Source organism: Colletotrichum lupini, chromosome 7, assembly GCF_023278565.1.
Source record: "Colletotrichum lupini chromosome 7, complete sequence".
NCBI classification, from domain to species: domain Eukaryota; kingdom Fungi; phylum Ascomycota; class Sordariomycetes; order Glomerellales; family Glomerellaceae; genus Colletotrichum; species Colletotrichum lupini.
Window position 1 is genome coordinate 4,260,102 of NC_064680.1, and position 22,669 is coordinate 4,282,770.

General features: G+C 44.1%; 5 protein-coding genes across 5 annotated transcripts, besides 1 other annotated feature; 3 read left to right on the forward strand and 2 right to left on the reverse strand.

The window, feature by feature from the left end:
- Positions 1 to 1,975: 1,975 nt before the first annotated feature.
- On the reverse strand, positions 1,976 to 5,738 carry CLUP02_14294 (uncharacterized protein; the record flags this gene model as incomplete). The annotated part of the gene is made up of 7 exons (XM_049293225.1): positions 1,976 to 2,979; positions 3,057 to 3,365; positions 3,421 to 3,443; positions 3,665 to 3,780; positions 3,838 to 3,904; positions 4,175 to 5,538; positions 5,592 to 5,738. The coding sequence occupies 7 exons, from the start codon at positions 5,736 to 5,738 to the stop codon at positions 1,976 to 1,978; spliced, it is 3,030 nt and encodes a 1,009-aa protein (XP_049150371.1).
- Positions 5,739 to 12,950: 7,212 nt separating this feature from the next.
- Positions 12,951 to 13,028: a sequence feature (Short protein (CLUP02_14295, UQC88770.1) was converted to a misc_feature.).
- Positions 13,029 to 14,407: 1,379 nt separating this feature from the next.
- Positions 14,408 to 15,132, forward strand: CLUP02_14296 (FAD binding domain-containing protein; the record flags this gene model as incomplete). The annotated part of the gene is made up of 2 exons (XM_049293226.1): positions 14,408 to 14,430; positions 14,727 to 15,132. 2 exons carry the CDS (start codon positions 14,408 to 14,410, stop codon positions 15,130 to 15,132), a joined length of 429 nt encoding a protein of 142 aa, XP_049150372.1.
- Positions 15,133 to 15,208: 76 nt separating this feature from the next.
- CLUP02_14297 (amidase) lies at positions 15,209 to 17,978 on the reverse strand (the record flags this gene model as incomplete). The annotated part of the gene is made up of 6 exons (XM_049293227.1): positions 15,209 to 15,316; positions 15,377 to 15,451; positions 15,524 to 15,659; positions 15,712 to 15,811; positions 16,077 to 16,149; positions 16,344 to 17,978. The coding sequence occupies 6 exons, from the start codon at positions 17,976 to 17,978 to the stop codon at positions 15,209 to 15,211; spliced, it is 2,127 nt and encodes a 708-aa protein (XP_049150373.1).
- A 932-nt stretch (positions 17,979 to 18,910) lies between these two features.
- Positions 18,911 to 20,399, forward strand: CLUP02_14298 (zinc carboxypeptidase; the record flags this gene model as incomplete). Its single annotated transcript, XM_049293228.1, has 2 exons — positions 18,911 to 19,011; positions 19,061 to 20,399. The coding sequence occupies 2 exons, from the start codon at positions 18,911 to 18,913 to the stop codon at positions 20,397 to 20,399; spliced, it is 1,440 nt and encodes a 479-aa protein (XP_049150374.1).
- A 737-nt stretch (positions 20,400 to 21,136) lies between these two features.
- Positions 21,137 to 22,212, forward strand: CLUP02_14299 (short-chain dehydrogenase; the record flags this gene model as incomplete). Its single annotated transcript, XM_049293229.1, has 4 exons — positions 21,137 to 21,182; positions 21,240 to 21,850; positions 21,905 to 21,980; positions 22,034 to 22,212. The coding sequence occupies 4 exons, from the start codon at positions 21,137 to 21,139 to the stop codon at positions 22,210 to 22,212; spliced, it is 912 nt and encodes a 303-aa protein (XP_049150375.1).
- Positions 22,213 to 22,669: the final 457 nt, after the last annotated feature.

Consider the following 22,669-nt stretch of genomic DNA (forward strand, 5'->3'; position numbering starts at 1 on the left):
TGCCCTCGTGGTCGTGATCGGCATTGCTTGCTGCTACGGAAAGTTCGGATCAGATAGCAGAGGTGAGAAAAGCGTAGCCGGCGCCGCAAGGTTGATTAATGGGATTCCGCCCCTGAGTCCCGGCTTGAGTTGCCTCCACAGAATTCAGGGTCCAATTATAGAGCATCCCGACTACGAGACAATCGTGATGTAACGCAAGCTTTACCCTCTCCCACTCAGCGGGCGCGCGAGCAGCGAGTTCTCTTGGCAGAGAGCAGAGTTCCAAAGTCACGATCGCTCTGCGTCGAGCACCAAGGCACAGGGCTCAGAGGGAACTTCCACGACGGGACAGCCCCTCCGCTTCGTCCACGCAGGAACACGACTCATACGAATTTTACATGAGGCAATATCCAAGTTCGAGCTGCGTGGTTTCAAATACTCAGATCATGTTTGATCTTGGCGATAACTCGATGAAAGTAAAGCAAATACAGACTGATGATCCGCAACGACCTTCCTATGATTCCGAGCTGCTTTCTTGAATAAAAGACCCACCAGCTATTCTTCTTGTTACTTTAAGTTTTAATTTCGAGATTTTACGTTCTCAATAACAATATCACGGTCAGATCATCTAGTCCATAATATTCAGAAACTTACCGAGGTGAAATGGAGCTCCCTGGATCCGCATTTACAAAAGAGAGCATTTGCAAAAGAGATGACTCGACAACTGATTGACCCGAGTGGATGGCAAGAAACGAAGTCACTTAGATATGCTACGTATTGGTCTATGGTAGTTTCCAATTTCATGCCTTAATGAAAATACAGAGAGAAGAGTAGATACCATGACATGGATCAGAGTAGCGTTTGTTATGAGTTAATGATACTTAATCTGTCTACATTATGTATAGACTGGAACGAAGCTCAATTCAGCTCTGAAAGCCATAGTCGAATTGGACAGTCGAAAATTGGATGGTGGTGTTATCTAGTGGTGATGTTTTTGGCGCGGCACTTGGCCTACGTACATATGCGATCTCGGTGGCATTATGGTCGCATCCGAGAAGAACAGTATGTTACCTACGAGAGCATCTGTCGCGGCTGTTTCTGCTGGTTGTCTCGAAGGATTCATAAATGACAGCCCCTCAAAAAACGCAAGCACGGCGTGAAGCTTATATTAGGTGAACGCAACAGCGTTTGCGAAAGTCAAGTTGCCTTATCTTCGGACTGCCTCCGTGTACCGCTCCCCGGACAATCCCGGAAGGCGGCAGAAGCTCCACATGTGCGGCGGCGGCGGCGGCTAGTACCGTTCAGTTCGGGACACAAGCTTGTTCCCGGGGGTTTCGCTCGGCGGGTGCAACATGAGATCCGCAGGGTATCCGGGCAGCATAGAGCCAATAGCCTTGAGCTTCGCTCTCTGTATCGTACTTCTATATTTGACTTTCCGGCTTTCCCAACGAGTTCAGTAAAATGGGACTAAATGCCCTCAACGGCCATCTCTCAGGTATTCAAACAACAATTTGCTTCCAGATAACCTTCGCACGCGCGTAATTTCACCGATTTTGGAGGGTCCGCACAGCTCCTCTCTTTCGGCAAGCTAATGACGGCAAGGGGGCCAAACCCGAGGTTCAGATGCGGAACATCAACATGGCTCAGGACGAGCACGAAATCGTGTTTTGAGTGACTGTATACATCTCGTGATACATGTACCGCGAGACAAATCAGAGCTCCGGCTTGGCAGTACATAAAATGGCTTTGGAGAGGTCTCCTCTTTCTCGTATGTCTGGATTTCTATTTCTACTTTCTTCGAAAAGCCTGCATGTGCTCTTTGACCCACTCGCAGCTACTGCGGAGGAGAAATAAAGGGCAGATTGGGGTTGAAATAGTTGTGACACTTCGACGTCTCGGCTGCAGCTTTCAGCTAACGAAGAGACTTAATCGGTAAGAATTGCGAACTATCAAATGACCGTTGTTAAGGAAGTGGCAGTCTGTAGTATGAGCTACCTCAAATATCACGAAGTCTGCAGAAAAGGAAGAGCTCGTCTGGGTTAGAGTTGAACCGCTCCAAGGCCCTGAACTCATGGCCCGGTGAAGCTAGAGCAAAATCGAAGTTTGGTACCAGAGATGAGATGAGCATGAGCTGCTCAAAGTAGGCAATGTTTCTGCCAATGCATGCTCGAGGTTCCGTACTGAATGGAAGGTGAACCTTAAGCATCTTCTCCTTATTTCCATCAATCCAGCGCTGAGATCGGAATGTCTCAGCATCCTTGAAAGCCTCGCCATCCCGCAGTAGAGTGTAGCTTGGGACTGGTACAGTGACGCCCTCGCTCACAAACTGCCCTGCGATCACCCGACCGCCCTCCGGCACGACCCTAGGCAAGCGTATTGAGCTTGCCGGTCGAACGCGGAGGGATTCCTCAACGCAGGCTTGAAGGAACGACAGCTGGCCGATGGCGTCGTAGCTCGGTACGGTATTCTGCACAATGATGGGGTCCAGTTCTTCTCGAAGTTGCTCGAGTACGTTAGGGTGGGTGTAGATGAGGTATACAGCGTTTGTGAGAGCAGCCGTGGTTGTTTCCGTGCCGGCATTCATCATGACCGAGCATTCCGCCAAAAGCTCGCTAAAGAGCAAGTTTACCGGCTCGCCATTATTCTTAGCCATCAACTTTTGGGATATATCCCCGTCCTTGTCTTTGGATGCGAAACGCGTCTTGGTGCAGTGCAGGATGATATTATCGAAGTCCGCGCCAGCCTTCTTGTAAGGATGCCATGAAAAGAACTTTCTGGTCAACGGCAACAGACCGGCTTCCATTCCAAGGACGGTGTTGATGTGAGTGGCGTCTAGTAAAGACTGAATGAAGGGAATTTGATAGACCTTCCTACCCGGCGTTTCGGCGTTCACAATGTCGCTATTACGCTCCAAGCAGTTGAGTGAACTGCCATAGAGCATTGTCGAAAAAGCATCGATGTGAGTAGTTGAAATACCGGCGCATATTGACTGGAATAGGACTTTTGCGCAATGACATGAGCAAGTAATTTGCGCTTTCTCTGATGCTTGGTCTTGATTCTTTCGTCCGACATGTGACGGAACTCTCCGGCGCCTCCATCGTACCAAGCAACCTTGAGAAAGTTGGCATCGTGGCCGTAAATATCATAGACAGCGCGAGGATCTGAGATGGAAACGTAGTCTGGACCATTGCGGACGTGCGTACCCAGCGTTTCGTGAGCTTCGTGCACCACTATGAAGTGCTGATATCTCAAGCGGTGGAAGATGCGCCACAAGGATGAAGGACCGGCAACTCCGGGGCTAGAAAAAGTTCGAAGCCCTTTTCTGTCGACAAAGTAGTTCGTTATCAGTCCGCCGATAATGACCCAAGGGATCACAGCAGGGATGGCTGCACAGAATGTTAATCAGATAACTTGACGCAACGGACCACAGGTGTGGCTCACCAAGTAGCAGCAGCACGTTAAATCTTTCTCAAGGCTAATTGAATATTTGAAAGCTCGATGAGAATGAATCATCCACAGTGGTTTCGCTGCATGATGATTCACTCTTATATCTGCGATTCATCTCAGCTATGATTTATACTTGAGCTTTCCAGTGCCTAAAACAGCACTTACAAAGAGCATCCACATCCTACGTACGTTCGCGAAATAGGAAATCCCGTCAATCCTGCATATTTTAGTTTCCTACAGAAGATTGTCGCTAAACCATAAAGGTGACACGCCGACATTCGTCAGGCCGTAGGAGGTGGTTGGCGGTCGGCTCTCATCAGGCACCCCGATCGAGCTAATGTCGGACGGGCATTCCTATTGAGGAAATCTGTCTCAAGTCTGTCCATTCCAGATGTCTAGATTTCCCGACACCGAGCCAAGAGGGCAACTGGCCAAGGAAAATGCCAGTTTCCTCACCAGTACAAACTGGGCGGTGGCACTGCGTCACTTTTGTCAACCTTCATTCCCAGTCACCAATTGTCAGGTGGCAGCTCTTGTGAGAAACTTAGCTAGTCAAAGACTGGGTGTTCGCCAGCGAAGTTTGAGAAATTCGGGCGCTAATTGGTTTCGTAACGTACGTTTTTCGGGTTATCACTAATCTGGGCAGCGCGTACCATGACTCGAATTAGTAAATAGACATACTAGCATCAATATTAATACTGCGCTGGTACGCGAATGGTGCCAAAGCTGCCGCTACAGATGTTGCTACTACATTTGTACAGCAAATTCCTGGTGCTCTGCCGTTGACGGGCCATTCGGCATACCCTTGCCTTTGTCTTCTGAGCTCATTTCTCCCGAGGATTCGCTTTCCGAGAATACATGACTCCTCCAAGCTCTGACGGGTATCCTCTCAGTGAAAAATCTCGAAATCTCCAAACTTGATCTGCCTGCGGTTTCGCCCACACAAAACCATGTCCACAGTATGGAGAGACACGTCGTTCCGGCGTATACGAAGCCTACCATTGGACCTAGTCCAGCATCGTAGTATAGATAGGGCGCGGTGAACGAGACCACCCAGGTTGTCAGGTAAAAAATGACGATACTCGCGGACATGATCTTGTTCTGGTTGGGACCGACTGCCATTTCCCGAGCGACCGTGTACGCAAGGGGGCCAAGACCGAAGTTGAAGCCAACTACGACGACAAAGGAAGACACTACAATGACGTATTGTGTCGAAGATGTAAGCGGCTTGACCGCCACGCCGCCGATAATGATGAAGGCCACCAGCATCATCAAGTTGGTGATCATGAGGTTGGTACGGCGGCGCACTTTGTTGACAGTGATTATAGAGGCGCCCACGGCGAAGATTTGAACAATGTTGGTGATCAGTTGAACGAGAAAAGGGTCGCCCAACCCAATTGCCTGTACGAATACAACACCATAAACGTAGAAGAACAGAATGCCGCAGATCTGCTGACTGAACATGGCTCCAGCCGAGTAGATCAATTTGCGTCTTTCGATGGGATCCGTTATCAGGGCTCCCCATGAGGAGAATTCGGCATGTTCCTCTTCGACATTTTTGGCATTTTCAGCTGTAGCCATATCCTCTGACGGGTCGTAGTTCGGGTTGCTCTGATTGATCTTGCGAAAACTTTGCTCGGCCTCTGTATGACGGCCCTTGAGAACGTACCACAGCGGGCTCTCCGGAATGAAGGGAAGAAGGGCGGCCATGATTAGAGGAAGAATGACAAGGCCTCCCATAGGAACACGGTATCCCAGAGAGCTTGCGATGCTCTTGGTGCCCTGGTTGATCGCGGATGCGCATAACTGAGACCAGGATTGGAGAAATTGGAAGCACATGAGTGCTGGTCCTCGGATGCCCAAGGGTGCAACTTCACCGATGTACAGCAATGAAGTGACGGTAAACTGGCCCACTCCGAGGCCAATCAAGATGCGTCCGACCACAAGTAGGGCTTCTGAGCTGATTGTGTCTGCGACTTGACAAATGCCGCCGATGAATATGCAGAATGAAGCCAGCCAGAACGTGGACTTTCGGCCGTAGCGATCATTGAGGGGAGCAGCAATCATTGCGCCAAGCAAGTCGCCAATGTAAATAGCGGAAGCTGTGAGAGACTGGAAAGACGAAGACAGAGCGAGCTTGCCGGCTTGCCGGTGGCATCACGGACGTCTCCGTAATCATTCTTGAACTCCTGCATGGCCAATACACCGTTGTAGTACGTATTGTCATATCCATAGCAGAGGGCTCCGATGGCTGATACAGCACAATAAAAGATTGCCCATTTATGATGTACCCAGGTGGTTCGTAGTGGCATTTTGAAGTATAAAAACCGGACGTTTGGCCAGGATGACGGGTGTTTCGAAAGCAGTGGCGTACGGCAAGTGAGAAATTCTAGAAGAAAGACAAGCTTAGACCACAAGAAATAGGGATGATAAACAGGTCGCCTGAAGAACTCAGACCAGACTTTTGGGAGCGGATCATGGTTCCAATTTAAGGAAATCTGTTGGTATCCCTATTACAGGGTAGTTAGTTCGAACCGTAGTTGATAAAGAGATTAATTGAACTATATGAATATCTGCGTAGTAGGTATAAAAAGGAGGTTCTAACCGTAGGTTAGGCTAGCTATAATAATCGTAAATAGGGCCCCTAATTAGCCCTTATATAGTCGGCTAGATACCGTAATTAAATTAAACTTTTAATCTAATACTGACTTTCTCTTTTTTTTATCGATTTAACTATTACGGTTAGAGGTATAATTCGACCTTGGGCCCGTTTACTAAGTCGTCTCCTTTTCCTCCTTTTCTCTACTCTTTTTATATAACCTATCCCTTTATTTATATAGTAACTTTTCCGCTACTTACGAATTACTCTAATCCCTTATTTAGTATTACTTTTATAAAAGCGTTTACGAGGTTATTTTTATTATTAATTTAATAAATCTTAAGTATCTTGCGCCTTTCGTACGATTACTTAAGGGCTATAATATTAATTATAAGCCTTTTTTTTTTGTTATTCTTAATTTAATAAGGTATTTATATAGCGAGTAAGAATCGGTATAAATAACCGTTAGAATAAGTAAAAGGCTAATTTAATTAGTAATTTTCCTTAGCGTTATTAAAATTGCATAAGAGAGGTTAACGCTATTAATTATATTATAGACTTCTAACGCTAGTATACTTCTTATTATTTATTTATTTTTAGTTAATAAGTAGTAAATTATATTATTATATATAGTAAGTTCGCTCTTGCCTATACTCTCATTAGCTAGGATAATAATATACCCTAATTATAAAATAAGGTCGTTATTATTTATAAATAACTTATTAATAAAGACGTAAAGCTTATTAGTTATAAAGTTAATTAGGTAGTAAACGAGACCTTAATCGAGATTTATCTATTACTACTTAAGCTACTTATTAAGTACCTCGACGTTTTATTTAATTAGATTTATAGCCTACGCTACTTTAGTATAGTTAAAAGTTACCTCGGGCTAATAAATATTTATAATATATACCCCTCGCGCGAGCTTAGTTTTATACCGCTTCTTAACGTTAGTTACGTTCGGATTAACGAGGTTAATCTTCTCGCCTTACCCCTTTTATTAAAAAATAACGGTTTCTTTTTTAATTATAAAAATCCCGCTATTAAATATTAGGGGGGTATTTATTATAAGGACCTCTTTTAACTTTATTATAAAGCCCGCTTTTTAGAGCTCTTTATCCTCTTTTTTTATAAAGTTAATATTAAATAAGCTTAATATATCGTCGGTTTATATTTTAATAATCCTAAATTAGTCGCCTTTATACTCCGTGATTAGTAAGTACGGGTTATACGTAGAGGTAATTATTAATAGTTAATTAATATAAAAATCGTAATAAGTAGCTTATTAATAAGTGCCCGATTTTACGAGCCTATATAGTAGCTTAAGCACTTTAATAATCGTACTTTCTAAGTACTTACTAGCTATTTCTTTTAGTAAATGGGCCAGGATTTTTTTTATAAGCCCTGTGGCCGATTAGGTATATACCTAGGTAATATTACGGCTCTAAATCTCGTATCCCTTCTTTTATAATAATACTATTAGTACTATTATTAATCGTTAGCTATAGCGCTATATAGTGGGCAATTATATAAGTAGCGTCGCCTTTTTAACGTTACTATACCCCTAAATTATATATCTAGACTTTTTATATAGCTAGGGTGTTCCTTTCCTTTTAATCTTACGAACTATTTATAATTTAAATATATAGAGGTTTATATATTTTTCTAAGTTATATAGGATAAATCGATAGACCCCTCGATTATAAAGAGTATTTACTTTAATAAGATCTAATCCCTTATATAGCTTTCTAATAGTTATAATTACGCCTTCTTTACGTAGTTTAACCGTTAGCTCGAAATCGGCTTTCTCTTTTATTATATAAAAAGTATTAATTACCTTATCGTTAGTAATAAATTACCGCGTTAGGGCTTACCGTCGTAGTCTTTTATAACGTCTCGCTAGTAATATTAGTACCCTTTTGGCAATTTCCTCTTCCTCATCGTTTATTAATATTACTACGACGATTTCGTTAAGGATAATTTCCTATGCCTCTGTTATAGGTTATATAGTTTCCCCTAGCTCTTCTTCTTTTTATAGGTTAGAAATTACCTCGTTAGGATTTATATAGTACGGTTTAACTACTATAATTAATACTTCGAGAGGCTAGTTACAATTTCTTATAACTATATAAGAGCGCTCGTTAATAAAAATTAACTTATATAGCCTAGCTTATTATTAGGTAATTTTGCGCTATATTTATATATCCGAATTTAGTAATATATTTAGATTATCCCTTATATTAAGCTTATTACGCGTAGTAATTACCTCGTTAATTTACTTTTTTATACTTACCTCGCGTAGTGCTTATATTACTTTTTTAACTACTCGGGCTCGTTAGCTTACGCTTAGTAACGGTAGCGAGGCTAAGGTCGTTTTTAAATATACTCTAAATATTAATAGCGTTAGTATAAGTCCGTTAGGCCCTATAGTATCGTTATAGTATTTAAGTACTATCTAGAGGCATTCGTTATTAGTAGAATCCGGATTTTCCTTTTTAATAATTCTAAACGCCCTTTTTAACTACTAATATACCCTTTTTACTTTTCTAATACTATAGTGCGCTTTAATAAGTACGATTTTTAGCTATATACCGTAAGCCGTCGTATTATCCCTAAATTCTACTAACTTAAAGCTAGTACTAGCGTCGGTTCTAATACCGTCTAGCGGTCCTTAGTATATATTAATCTAGCTTTTTCGTAAGGCTACTTATATTATTTTTATTTATAAATCCCGGAAGAATTGCCCTACTTAGAAGGATATAGCTATGTTAATTATATATAATACTAGCCGATTATTTAAGTAGAAGATATTAACGACGATTTCCTAATTAAAATTAAGCTTATTACGCAATTTAAACTTAAATTTGCGTAGGCTCTACGTATTTATTTAGTATTAATAGCATACTTTTATTAACTACTCTAGCGCCCTTATTTCGATATTATTATTACTTAATTACTTTAAAAACTTATATAGCCTCGTAACTAACGGGTACCTAAATCTTTAGTATAGTCTTCTAAGCTTACTTTCCGTTAAGTAATTAATTAACTTCGTATCGTTAGTAAGCTTTATAAACGCATACCCCCATCGTCGTTCGACTATTTCGAAATACTTATCGCTAGAGATTCTATTCCTCGTATTATTAAATATAATACTTAGTTAATTTATATTTTTTAAATATAGGAAAAATGGGGTATTAACGGGTAAAATATAAAAAGTTATTGTTCTGAAATATATCTCTATTTTTACTATACCTAGGGCGACGATTTCCTTACTTAGGCCGAAACTAATCCTTATAATACTTATTATTAACGTATTAAGTATTACTAGCATAATTTTTTATAGTACTTAGAATTACCTTTTTCTTTTAGTTAATTATTACGATACCTTAGTATTCAGGATAATCTTATAAAAATCGTTTAGGCCGTACTTTTTATTTACGTAAAATACTTATACGAGCTTAGTATTCGAGGGATCTAAGTAATATAAAAAGGACCCCTCTAGCTACCCCTAGATTTGCTTAGTATTATATTCCTTTTCTTTAGATATTAAGAGAGATAACGTCTTCTCTTTAATCGTTAAGAGAATAGGCTTCGGCCCTATTAAATTCGCCCTTTTGGCCGCCTCCGTATCCGTTATTTAAGGGACCTTCCCTTACTATCCGTAAATAAAAGCCTACTTATTAAGAGCTTTTACTACCCTCTATTTATTTAGCCTCGTATATCCTCTAGAGGCTAACGGGGCGAAAAAAGAGTAGTTAATATTATTAATTTCGTTATAATCTAATTTATTAGTATAGAGGGTAAGATTTTTTTTATTTTCTAAATCTCCTATAGGGGGTATATACTTTAGGCTACTACTTTAACTACTATTACTAGGTTCTATACCCCCTAATTTGCCCTTATATATAATAAGGAATTAGTTAAACCGACGAGGGCTAGTTTTACTATTTACTACCCTCGACTTTTTATATTATTTATATAATTTAATACGCTCTTCCTCGGAGTAGTTACTTAACTAATATCTATCCTTTTTATAAATATAATATTACTTCTTTTATTACCCTACTCGTAAGTTAAATTTTTACTTATTTAACGAATCTAGGCCTCCTTATTAGCGATTACCGTATTTAGCCTCTTTTCCTTTTTTATTATACGTTCGATTAACTTAATATTATTAATAAGGGCCGTCGTATACTTAAAAATAAGTTTAGCGTAGCATTCTTACCTTAATATTAAAGCTAGATCTTAGCCTCGAGTAGAGCGTCTCGTAGTTTTTAAGTACTTAGTATAATATTATTTTTATTTCTAATATATACTAAATTATAATATAGAGATATCCGACTTTCTACTCGTTTATCCCCTTATTTAGCTAGGTTTTCGCTAGCTTATCGATTTAATTAATAAGCTCTTTAAGGATCTCTACTCGTAATTTACCCTCTATTATCCTAGCTATAAATACGAAAGAAATTACTTATAGCTTAAATAAGAGCTCTAGGTTCTTATCGTAAGTCTTAAAGCGGCTTCGGATTACGTTAATTATACTAAAAAAGTCGTTTTAATCGAGATTACGTACCGCTTCGTAGTAATAATTAGAGGCTTTACTTACGAGTACGATATTAATTATTAAATAGTACTAATATTCCCTAATTCTGACTTTTTCGTAATAATCGTAAAATATCGTTAAGGTTTTTTATAAAACCTTATACTTCCTCCCAGAGTATAATTTCTCTTTTAAGAAGATCTTTTTAAGGTCTATAAATTACTTTATATTCGCTATTAGATTTTCGGTATTTATATACGATCCCTACGTCGCTACGTACTATTAATAACTTCGGGTTATTTACCTCCTTTCTTATTAGCTAATTAGCGCCGAATTTCGTATTAATAATAGTAACGAGTTATAGATCGAAATAAGTAGAATTATTAATTATCGTACTTCTAATACTATATTTTACCCTAGTATATCCTTTTATAATAATAAATTTCTATTAGTAATTATAAAAAGGAAATCTAAGTCGTTTACTCTTTTTTTAAATTCGTTAAAGCGATTATACGCTCTATTAACCTATACTTAGTTTTATAGTACGAATTCCTCTTTTATAATTATCGTTACTAATATTTCGTATAGCTCTCGTAATTATAATTATACTAATAATACCCCTCGCCTATAGAGGAATCTATTAACTATTTTTACGATTCCTAGGCTTATGCTCGCGAACTATTCGTTTAGCTAGTAACTAAGGTCGTTTACGATTTCGTAAAATAGGGGTTACCCCTATAGCCCCTTTTTCTTATAAACCTTAGTTAAATAAATTAATACTACGTTAATTTACTTATCGTTAGGCTAATTTGCGATTTTATATATCTACGTCCCCTAATAGTCCGGGTTAATATTTACTTACTTATAAGGGATTAGGATTCTATTTAGGATTAGGTTTCGTCCTCTTCTTTTTTACCTTAACTTACTAAGGGTCGTGCTTTAGTTTATACCTATATTAGCGGTCGCTAGCGTATTTAATTTTAATAGGGATATATTTAATTTATATACTAGTCGTAGTAAATCCGTACTTTTACTACTTAACGAATTTATCGGGGTCCAAGAGATTCCCGCTTTTTCTCGCCGTCTCGTTACTACTCTCGTTTTTACTATTTTTAGTAATTACTATTACTTTTTTAGATCGCTAGCTATCGTACTTACTAAGATCCTCCTTTTTATTTAGTATAAAAGGGTAAGTTTTAGTAGTTCTTTTTAATAATAGTAGTAGTAAACGTTTATATTATTATAAGAAAATATAGTAATTATCCTAAGATCTTTACTAATTATTATTATCCCGTATACTTCTAGCCTCTTAAGCCTCGTACTCTTTATAATCTCTAAATAGCTTCTTTAGTTAATTTCTTAAAATTAGTAATCTTGCGCCGGGAGCTAATATAAAAAAGAAGCCCTTTAGTAGCCTTTTAGAGGATTCTTTTCTTTTCCCCTTAAATCCTCGTTTTTTTAGCCTTTTTTTAAGCTAATAATAACTTTAATAAGAAGTTATAAGACTACTTTAAAGTAGCTACCTTTTTCTTAAGTTAATATCCGAGATTTATAATACTCTTAACTCAATATTATTAAGACCTCTAAATCCCCTCCTCTCTTATTAAACCGTCCCTTATATTATATTTTTAAGTAATACCTAGGGAGTAGTTAAGGGAGCTACGAAGAGGTCGTTTAGATCGCGGGCTTAAGGTCGTATTTATAAAATCCTCGTAATAATAGATTTTTTTATATACTATAGATCTCTTAGCTTAATAACTCTTATAAGGTTATTTTTATTATTAAATAAGAATATTTATATTTAGAGATCCCCTTTTTTAATCGCGTAGTACTTTTTTATATTATATTATTAAGCTCGTTCGTTGCGCTAATTAATTAAATAAGTAGTCGTTACGTAAATATTTTTTTTTATTAATTTAACTAATTAATTTCTAATCGCGGGCCGGCTATAGAAAAGTCGTTTAATAAAAAAGCTACTCGGGGCGACGGTAAAAGGCTAATTACTTAAGCGGTTTTATTAATTAACGTAGTTTAATATAATAAACGTCGACTTTTCGTAAGTAATAAAGGGCTACGATTACTTAATTCCGTACGGTATTCGAGAATCGCTTCTTTTTTCGTTTATTTTTATAAGGTTAATTAGTACGAATCTCCTATCCCGTGCGGGATTAAGAGGTTATCTCTTTTACGTAGCAAGATACCTTACTAATCTACGATAGTAGAATTTAATTACTAATTAGTATTAGTATCCTTATTATAAAGTAGTTAGTTCGAACCGTAGTTAACGAAGAGATTAATTAAACTATATAAATATCTGCGTAGTAGGTGTAAAAAGGAGGTTCTAACCGTAGGTTGGGCTGGCTACGATAATTATAAATAGGGCCCCTAATTGGCCCCTGCGCAGTCGGCTGGATGCCGCGGTCGAATTGGACTTCCAATCCGACAAAATCTCATCCGGGGCATCTGTGGGGTTGCGGGGTGCAGGTCTGGGGAAAGTTGTTATTGTAGACGTTGGAGTAGTACAAGGATGTGGAGAGGACTTGTACGATCCGGGGAGGCCGACCGTGCCTCCTGAGATTTACCAAATGCGGACGTCCGACGTGAAAGCCGCCGATCGAGCTTTCATGAGGCAATGCTTGCTAGTCGATACATGAACCCCAAATTTGACGGGAAATCGAACTGACGAATAAGCTAGGTTTCAGTCGTCAAGTCATCGGGATGAGGTCTCGGACGACTGAGTCAAGCCTTTCCTTCTGCGAGACTTCAGCACCACGATAGTAAATACGTTGTACATTGAGCTCGACTACTCGATCCATTTGTCAGCCTCGATCTCAGAGTCCATGTAGGATTAAACAATCTAGACCTTTCCTGGTCTCGCGCTCAGTGTGCAGAGCTGAAGGGATACCATAACACGGTCAGTTCCTCGCTGGAACATGCAATTTGACGCGCTGGCTGTGCCCAGACCGACACTTTGATCTCTGTCCGCGGAGGCAATCACTATTACTACTCAGGCTTAGCCAGGATTGAAAGTGCTCCAGGCGTCTTCTGCCTTATCCCTGTGACCGACAGAAACTTCTCTTTCGGTTGGAAAGGGGCTTATCTCGCTGGCACGTTCGATTCCATGCTCGAGCGGGGTCAAGAATGGAGTGGCCCCTGAGACCCTCATGGCCTCGACCACAGATAACACGCCTAGTTTTGGAGGCCACTTGATCTTACCCAAAGAAGCAGGTCAATGACGGTGTTGGCAACAGCACTTTGAGCGAGAGATCGCTTTGTGTAGGACTAAGTATGTAATATCGATCTTTTACACATGTTCAGTGCCTCCTGTACTTGATAGCCGAAGAATTCCTTCCATGCGAGCACGGAAGCTTTGCTTGGACTAGGAGCCTCATACTACTTCCATAGGGGGTTTCAGTATGTAGAGTGAAGTTTGGAGAAGAGGCTGTGTCAGATACTTCATTTTCTGCACCTATGTCTACTGCATTCTGGCATGAGACTTTCGATTGGGGGCTTGCCCCTACAAAAGAAAATCAAAATTTGAGCAGCGAGCAGTATGGAACACTTGGCGAAACAAGTAGTAGATGTTGATGTTTCCATGAAGCCCCTAGTGACATGAAAGTTGCGTTATGGTCGGGTGCTTACTAGTACGAACTTCCAGGCAGCCGGTCAAGCCGATCCTTAATAATGCGACCATCCCCATAAGCCGAAGCATCTCGATACCCAGAGTAAAGTTCATGCGCCCTGAAGTATGAAGCTGTCTACCATCTCCGTCTCCATCTGTCTGCGACTGCTATATGCTTCTTTTACCCACACATGCCGAAGCCAGACTGCAACGTGAGGAAATGCGAGTGCTGCTTCAATACTTGTAAGAGTGGCTCGTGAAAGTGAGAATTAAAATTTATGGCCAATATAGATCCATCTAGTCTTCAATAATTCAATAGTTAATTAGACAAAGGCACGGGCATTGCCTGTGACAATCCGTCGCAAAAGGGACCCGCTCCGCACATTCTTATAAATCAAGTGCGGACTTCCTACTTGGGCACCAGTTGTGACGTTTATGTCTCCTACGAAACCAGTGCCAAGTAAACTAAACCCGCTATCTTTGCATGAGATTCAAGAGTGAGCATCTAACTTGGTACGTCAGTTGTGGACTTTGAGTAGTTCCATCTCCATCCAGCAGATCCAGATCCAGGCCATCAACAAATCCCAGCTCGAGTTGATGCGACGAAACGGCGGGAATCCTCACCGACTCGGGGAACAGTCGCAGCCTCTTAGCTTTGTGAACCTACGGGCAAGGTGGGAGAACGCAAAAGACGACGATGCCATTTACAGAGCTCAGCAGCGCACAGAAGAGAGAATCAACAAGGTGGCAGATGAGATGGGCCTTGCTTCGGGCTACAAGTACACGAACTACGCCAGCCAATTCCAGGACCCGTTTGCTGGTTATGGGCAGGCCAACAAGGAACGGTTGAGGTCAATGGCTGACAAGCATGATCCAAGCGGCGTTTTCCGAGAACTCTCCCCTGGCGGCTTCAAGGTTACAAAAGGTGCCCCTCAGATCCTCTGAGTGGATAAGTAAGAGGGTTGAAAGTTAAATTTGTCTATAATTCAAGTTGCGTGCTAGTTTTACTTTTTCTAATGATTTACAACTTAGACTTTGCGTCCTCCTCACGACCCTTCAGGTTTGGGTGGGGAACTCTGACGGGCCGGGTAACGGCGTAGAAAGCAAGGCCTTCTGACTTGGTAGAGAACTAGACAGAGAGAATACATCATAAGCTTGGAAGTTATAAACATGGGGAATATAAGCTTACCTTGACCTTGGATCCGACGTGGAAGAAAGCAAAATCTCCAGGTACTAGATGGTGGGTGATCCCAGTAGCCTCATCCTGTTAAAACCACGTTAGTCAGCTCCCTATCTCATGTGCACCATAGCTTTACACGGTTACGAAGTGACTTACCAAAATGTCAATTTGACCGTTGAGGACGTACTTAGTCTCCTCAAAGTTGTAGTGCGCGGGACGAGCGGGTCCTGCGACAATTTTGTAGAAACCCGAGGTGAAGTGAGCAGGTGAGTCCTTTGTGTTTGTTCGGATTCTAGCAAGTTCTCAGCATTTGTTTACCACATCATACATAAAAGGTTTCTTACGAGTGGAAATCGGCAACAGTCGCGTTCTCGCCCTCCGGGAGGGGGATATACTCGTGGCCGGCGCCCTTGATAACAGTGAGGGGGACTAGGTTTCCAGACACTGATAAGACACTGGTCAGTTACATGCATTCTCGGGCACTCAAAGATCAGCAACCCAACTCACTTTTGGTGTTTCTTTAGGTTGCAAGTTGAATCAAGGAATTGTTTCGTTCACAATTCGATTGAAGCTCATTGATATAAGACATCTGTATCTAAGATCGGGTGCGCTGCCGACAGGGTCTCGGGGCTTTCTCGGAGTGCGGGGAACCGCTGTGATGCGATCGGAATCCGACCCGGAGGGCCTGCGTTCAGGGCCGGTTAGATACCCGCCGCCGTAAATCGGTGCGCGGGGTTCCGGGAAAGTCCCGAAAGTCGATCAGTGATGTGATTGTGGCTTGCCTATTTGAAGACGCAATGGTGAGGAGACATGCTGTCATGGAGGATGTTGAATGCAGCACTGTAGTAGCTACTCTACATAAGGTACATCAACCTAAGAACGTAACTTGGCGTCATCGTTGAGTGCGAAACTGTCTTGAGAGAAAACTTTCATGTCACAATTCTTGTCTGCTTTCCACCTCGGCTCTGCGTCTAACTATGTCTTCTAGGTCGCTCTTGGGTTTTATATAGGGCTTGATGACCTCCCGGGCCTGGACCTTCTGCTCAAAGTCGTACGCGATGCTAATCAGTGTTTCCTCACTGAACGGAGCCCCCGCAAAACCAATGCCAAAGGGTAAGTTCGGTGCCACGGCATTGAGCGTTCCAGTCTTGTCTTTGATAATTTCGGTATCGTCCGGATGCCTTCCAAACGGTACCGATATCACCGGTGTACCGGATATGGCAGCATTCATCACAGCAAACGCCGTCGGCAGTACTATCGCGTCCAGAGAATGGTTCTTGAGAGCTCCTGTGTATCCTTGGGGACCAGTCAGGTACAGAAGCCGGAGGTGCACATCCCAAAATTCCGGATCTGTGTTACGCAGACCTTCTGCTAGGTTGTTGTCCCATGAGAGTGTGTTTTTCTCAGGCCATTGCTCGCGAGAGTCATGCTGGGTCCAGTCCCGGAGCTCACGAAGCGTGGTGATGTTGTACGGATTGGTCGCCAATTGCCCAAAGTACTTTTCTATGGCAACGGCGAAATCTGCGTGAAGGCTCTTGGTGAGGAGCGCGGAGATTTCGGTCATGTTGTATCCTGGCAAAACAATGTCGTCTATGATTTCCGCACCTGCAGACCGGAGAATGTCGACGGCCGAGTCGAATACCGTCACCGAGTAGTTGGAGAGAGGGGCTTCTTGAGGGTCGTGTAGCACATGTCGTGGAATTCCCAATCTCTTGCCCAGCAGCCCCCCCTTAACGCATGCCGCGGCGTAGTCTGGTGTCTTCGGGAAAGGAAATTTAGACGTATAGTTATCGCTAGGGTCCACACCGGCGATGGCTCCCAGGAGATGAGCAGCATCTTTCACGGTCCGAGCGATAGGTCCAACAACATCTTGGTGCTCCGAGATGGGCACAACGAGGTACCGTGAGGTGAGGCCAAGAGTGGGCTTGATGCCCACAACGTTGTTGACGTCACTGGGCAACAAAATCGAGCCGGCTGTCTCAGTCCCCAAGGACGCCCACGCGAGACCGACCGAAGACGCGACGCCGCTGCCCCCCGACGAACCCGATGGGTCTTGAAAGGGGTAATATGCGCCCAGGGTCTGACCGCCATACGTTGACCACCCATTGCTCGAATTGGAGCTCCGGCATTCGGCCCACTGCGACAGGTGTGCTTTGCCGAGCAATATCGCCCCCGCTTTCCGGAGCTTGGCGGCGACGGTGCTATCTTCGGAGACTTTAGCGCCGAGGAGGGCATAAGAGCCGGCCGTGTTGTTCATCTTGTCTGCCGTGGCAATATTGTCTTTGATCAGGACGGGGACGCCGTGTAAGGGGCCGAGAAGCGGTCCGCCCTGGCGGCGGATGAGGTCCAGAGTTTCGGCGATGGAGACGGCATCCGGATTGATCTCGGTCACGGCGTTGAGGGTTGGCGTGGTCTCTTTAATGCGCTCGATGTAAGCATTAACGAGGTCGACGCTGGTGAAAATTCCACTGCTCAGACCGCGATTGAGGTCGTCGAGTGTAGCATCGAGGAGCGTCGGAAACGCGCTGGCTGTTTTCTGTCCACATGTTGTCCATCCCGAGGACGGCCAAATGAGACAGGCGGTCGCCTTGAGGAGTGAGAACGACAGCATGATTGAAGCCTCAAGTTTTAGCCCGGTCTGGTTCCACAACGTGATATCAATGGCAAACAGTTGTCGTGGTCTATTCAGTATTATTCGATGTGCGCGGGGTTTCCTCAAGTAGCCGAGTCAATTGACTCAATGTTTGAAGCATTCATTATTGAGGCCAATCGACTGTTTGGAATATGGGAAGATGGCGCGAGTTTGCGATTCTTAGTCAGTCGTCTTACATGCATCGAACGTACGTCACAGCATAAGCAATCGCTAGGAGGGGAATCAAAAGATCTTTCGTTTCTGAGATTTGGAGGAAGCAAGAAATGCTGACAACCTCCATAGAGCCTTGCGGGCTGAGAAGTCGCAATAATCAACCCCAAGGAATAAGAATGTAGGAATTAAACCTGGTGTCGCGAATTCCGGCAGTCACCACCCCACATCGGGAGCGGGAACACAACGAGGAGGTCCACGCGATCGGTCCTCGCCGCTGTTCGCAGCCGTGGAGGAAGGTGACATTGTGGATTCGTGCTAGAAAAAGTTCCTTGAACGCGGTAATTCAGGCCATTTACCGCTTTACGTACGGGGCGCCGTTTGCTCTCATATGAATGATTCGAACCACCTACCAAGATCAGAAGAGCGCTATGCCTGTTGGGGCAGGTCGCATGAACGATCCTCAAGCGTGGCCGGGGGATTTAAGCTTATGATTGGTCACGATGATAGCTAATTTTGTGGGCATGGAGACATGGGGTAGATTTCCAGAGTGAGAACTGGTTTGTGAGTAGCCAGTTGCTTGAATGAGATGTTATGGCCGAGACAAAGCCAGCCGTTGTGGACATCATGGAAACGACTATGAAAGCAGGCCAAATCCCCCATCTTCTTAAGCATACTTGGCGACGGGCCGTTCCTCTTGCATCCTTCGCATCCTTCCGCTTCCCATCGTCTCGATCACCATGAAGTACTCTCTCATCGCGTCTCTGATTCTCCAGAGCACTGTTGTGCTCGGAGAGTTGCTCCCTGTGTACCTGCAGGGGCCCTCGCCCGAGAGCTTCAGGTAACACCTCATCATCAACTCATCCAGCCTAGACACTAACAGCGTATAGGGACATTGTTCGCAATGACACTCTTGACTTTGGCTGCAGAGCTGTTGCCAAGCCCAGCGAGGATGGAAGCCACTACAAGCTCCACGCTTGGCTCACCGAGGAGCAGATTGACTATCTCTCCAAGGAGTACGAGCTTGTGCCTGAAGTCTCTATCCACAGAAGAGACTTGAGCAAGAGAGCCAACGCGCCCATCGGGACCGGTGACCGCTTCAGTGCGGGAACCATCTCCCCCGTCGGTCTCGGAACCCAGGCTTCGGGCACCACCATCTCCAGCATCATGAATGTTGCTGAGATCAAGTCGGCCTGCGACGCCCTTGTCAAGAACTATGGCATCGGATCTCTCACTCTGCCGTATAAGACTTTCAACGGCGCCACCGAGTACGCCTACTACGTCGGCGCCGGAACCGACAAGTCAAAGTACCACCTGTACTTCAGTGCTGCCGTTCACGCCCGTGAGCGCGGTGGACCCGACAACATCATCTACTGGATCTCCGATCTTCTTGCCGCCAACAAGTCTGGCAGTGGCCTGACCTACGGCAAGAAGTCCTACACCAACGCCCAGGTTAAGAGCGTCCTTGCCGCAGGCATCGTCTTCTTCCCCCTTGTGAACGCCGACGGTGTCGCCTACGACCAGTCTTCAGGCTCCCTCTGGCGCAAGAACCGCAACACCAAGTCCGGCTCCAGCGGCAGCTCAATTGGTGTCGATATCAACCGCAACTTTGACTTCCTCTGGAACTTCAAGAAGTACTTCGACTCTTCCGAGGCGCCCGCCTCCACCTCGCCTAGCTCCGAGGTCTTCTACGGCACCGCCGCCGAGTCCGAGCCCGAGACCAAGAACCTCGTCTCTGTCTACGACTCCTTCCCCAAGATCCGCTGGTTCATGGACATCCACTCCGCCGTCGGCGACCTCCTCTACAGCTGGGGTGACGACGACGACCAGACCACCACCTCCACCATGAACTTCCTCAACTCTGCCTACGACGGCAAGCGCGGCCCCGTCGGCGACTCCGCTTACAAGGAGTACATCCCCTCCACCGATCTAAGCAACATCAGAACCGTCGGAACGGCCATGGTCAACGCCATGAAGGCTGTCGGTGGCCGCGCGTACACCTCCATCCAGGCCGTCGGCTTGTACCCCACGTCTGGCGCCAGTGACGACTACTCCTTCTCCCGTTTCTGGGCCAAGCCCGGTGTCAACAAGGTCTATGGCTACACCTTGGAGTTTGGCCCCTCTGGAAACTTTTACCCTACCTCAGCCGAGTTCAACACCAACATTTTGGATACGAACGCCGGCTTCATGGATTATGCGCTGGCTGCTATCAGCGTTGGTCTGGAGTAAATCATTTGATGGGATATCATCAAAATTCTTCGTGTAAATATTTTGCCACCGTGTTGAGCAAGGAGACGCACGCACATACTGCACGAAAGCTGTGGTCTATGATCGTTACGCAATTGAACGACTTATTAATCATGACTTAACATATGCAGTTTCCCTACAGCAATCCATAGGCAATACCCTGATAGTAGCTTGATTAGCTACGTGCTTGAGTCTTAAGTATCTGGCAAATCCATGGAGTGCTACTTGCGAGCGATCACCGCAACTGGTCTTATCTACCTACTCCTGCCCTCCTCGCAATTCTATGCCAAAGGGTTGAGAATGTTGACCTAGGCAAATTATCTCTGCGCTTGGTAGGCGAAGCTTATTTATCATCCCTGGTTGAGGAAGGATCACAGAAAACAACCTTTCCAAGCTTGAGCGCCTTCATGAAGAGACCTCATGGTCTGGGAGGTATCCGTTGTCAACATTGTCTTTACCTCACTGAGAGAGTCAAAAGAGCTGTTGTCCGGTGAGTATACAGTATCACACAGTACAATTAGTGTTCATAGGCGGCGCCACCAGTGGCGCTATGAAATGGGGAAGTCCGGCGTGCGATCCTAGCGTGAGGTGACACTTAAAACATACCTCAACCTCATGGTCAATAACGCCCCGTTTTTGTGACGATACAAGCTTGAATTTGATTTCTAGGGAACTCAATTGAAGCTTGAAGTTCCTTTCTCCAGATGACTATTTCGCACATGGCGTCCGAACCTCAGCAACCTTCGGCCGGCCCGCCTCGCAAGGGTACCGACCCAGACTTCGTCCCATGTTCAACCAATTGCGGAGACTAATAAATCTTAGTTGACGTCTTCACCGGAGACGTCGTTCACCACGACACTTACCCTGAGATCAACCCAGTCACGGCTTCCAACTGCACTGGGAAAGCAGTCCTCATCACAGGAGCAAGTAAAGGACTCGGAAAGGCAGTGGCAATCGGCTACGCCGAGGCAGGCGCATCACTCATTGCCGTCGCCGCTCGCTCAAATGTCTCATCTACCATCGCCTCCATCATCGAGGCCGCAAAGGCTGCTGGGAGGGCTGAGCCAACGGTATTGGCCCTCGAGATGGATGTGAGCAGCACGCCGAGCGTAAAGGCGGCCGCAGAGCGACTTACGTCCGAGTGGGGACGCTTGGATATCCTGGTCAACAACGCGGGCTACATGGCTCCCTTCAACTTGCTGCTTGATGCCGACGACGACGAGTACATGAAGGCATGGGATGTGAACTACTGGGGCACATATCGTGTCACGAAGGCGTTCTTGCCGCTGTTGCTCAAGGGCGGCGACAAGACGATTGTCAATATGTCTTCGGTGGCGGCTCACTTCATGGGTGCTGGAGGAGGAGCCTATCACATTTCCAAATTTGCGTTGATTCGGTTCACTGAGTTTGTTCAGGATGAGTATGGTGATCAGGTAACATCATTCACAAGCATGAATTTGAGATCATGAACTAAGCGTGTTTGAAAGGGCGTCTTAGCGTTTTCCATTCATCCTGGGGGGATTCCGACAGAGTTGTCTTCGAATTTGCCAGAAAGGTTGCAATGTGAGTAGGCCACACCTGCAAATCTTGTTGATCTTAGTCTGACTACGGAATAGTTCGAATGCGAGATACCCCAGAGCTTGCTGCCCATTCTATCCCATACCTTACTAGTGTCAAGAGGGATTGGCTTGGGGGGAGATGGCTTAGCTGTATGTGGGATTTGCCAACGCTTGTGAAGATGGAGCACAAGATTGTGGAAGGGAATCTTCTGAAATTTGAATGTGCAGGTCTGTAAAGGAAGTCAATGTTCTATGATTCTAAATACTTTGCATCAGCGTGAAATCATCGGCAAGTCGTAATCGCTTTAGACATTGCTACCATAATTGGTGACCGGTCTGGATACAAACGTAGTGACTTGGTCCAAATCCCCTAAGGTTCGCTGCTGAAGAACTAGTATCGAATGAAGCTTCCCCGATGTAATCCCATATCAAGAATACTCATTGATCAGGATAGGGAGAACAAGATACAGGTAAATCAAAAGACCGAAAACACAAATTCTTGCAGAAGTAAATTCAAGGCCGGCGTCGCCAAGAAAGCTGAAGATGAAGCAAATACCAATCAAAGAGACAAGAAAAATCAAATGGGGAAGGATAGGTACAGCGTATTTTATAAGCAAGAATATTGCAATGACTCCAGCGATTGTTCCAGCGAGCGGTTTGAGTAGACGAAGTAGTGCAGTGAGCGGCATATAT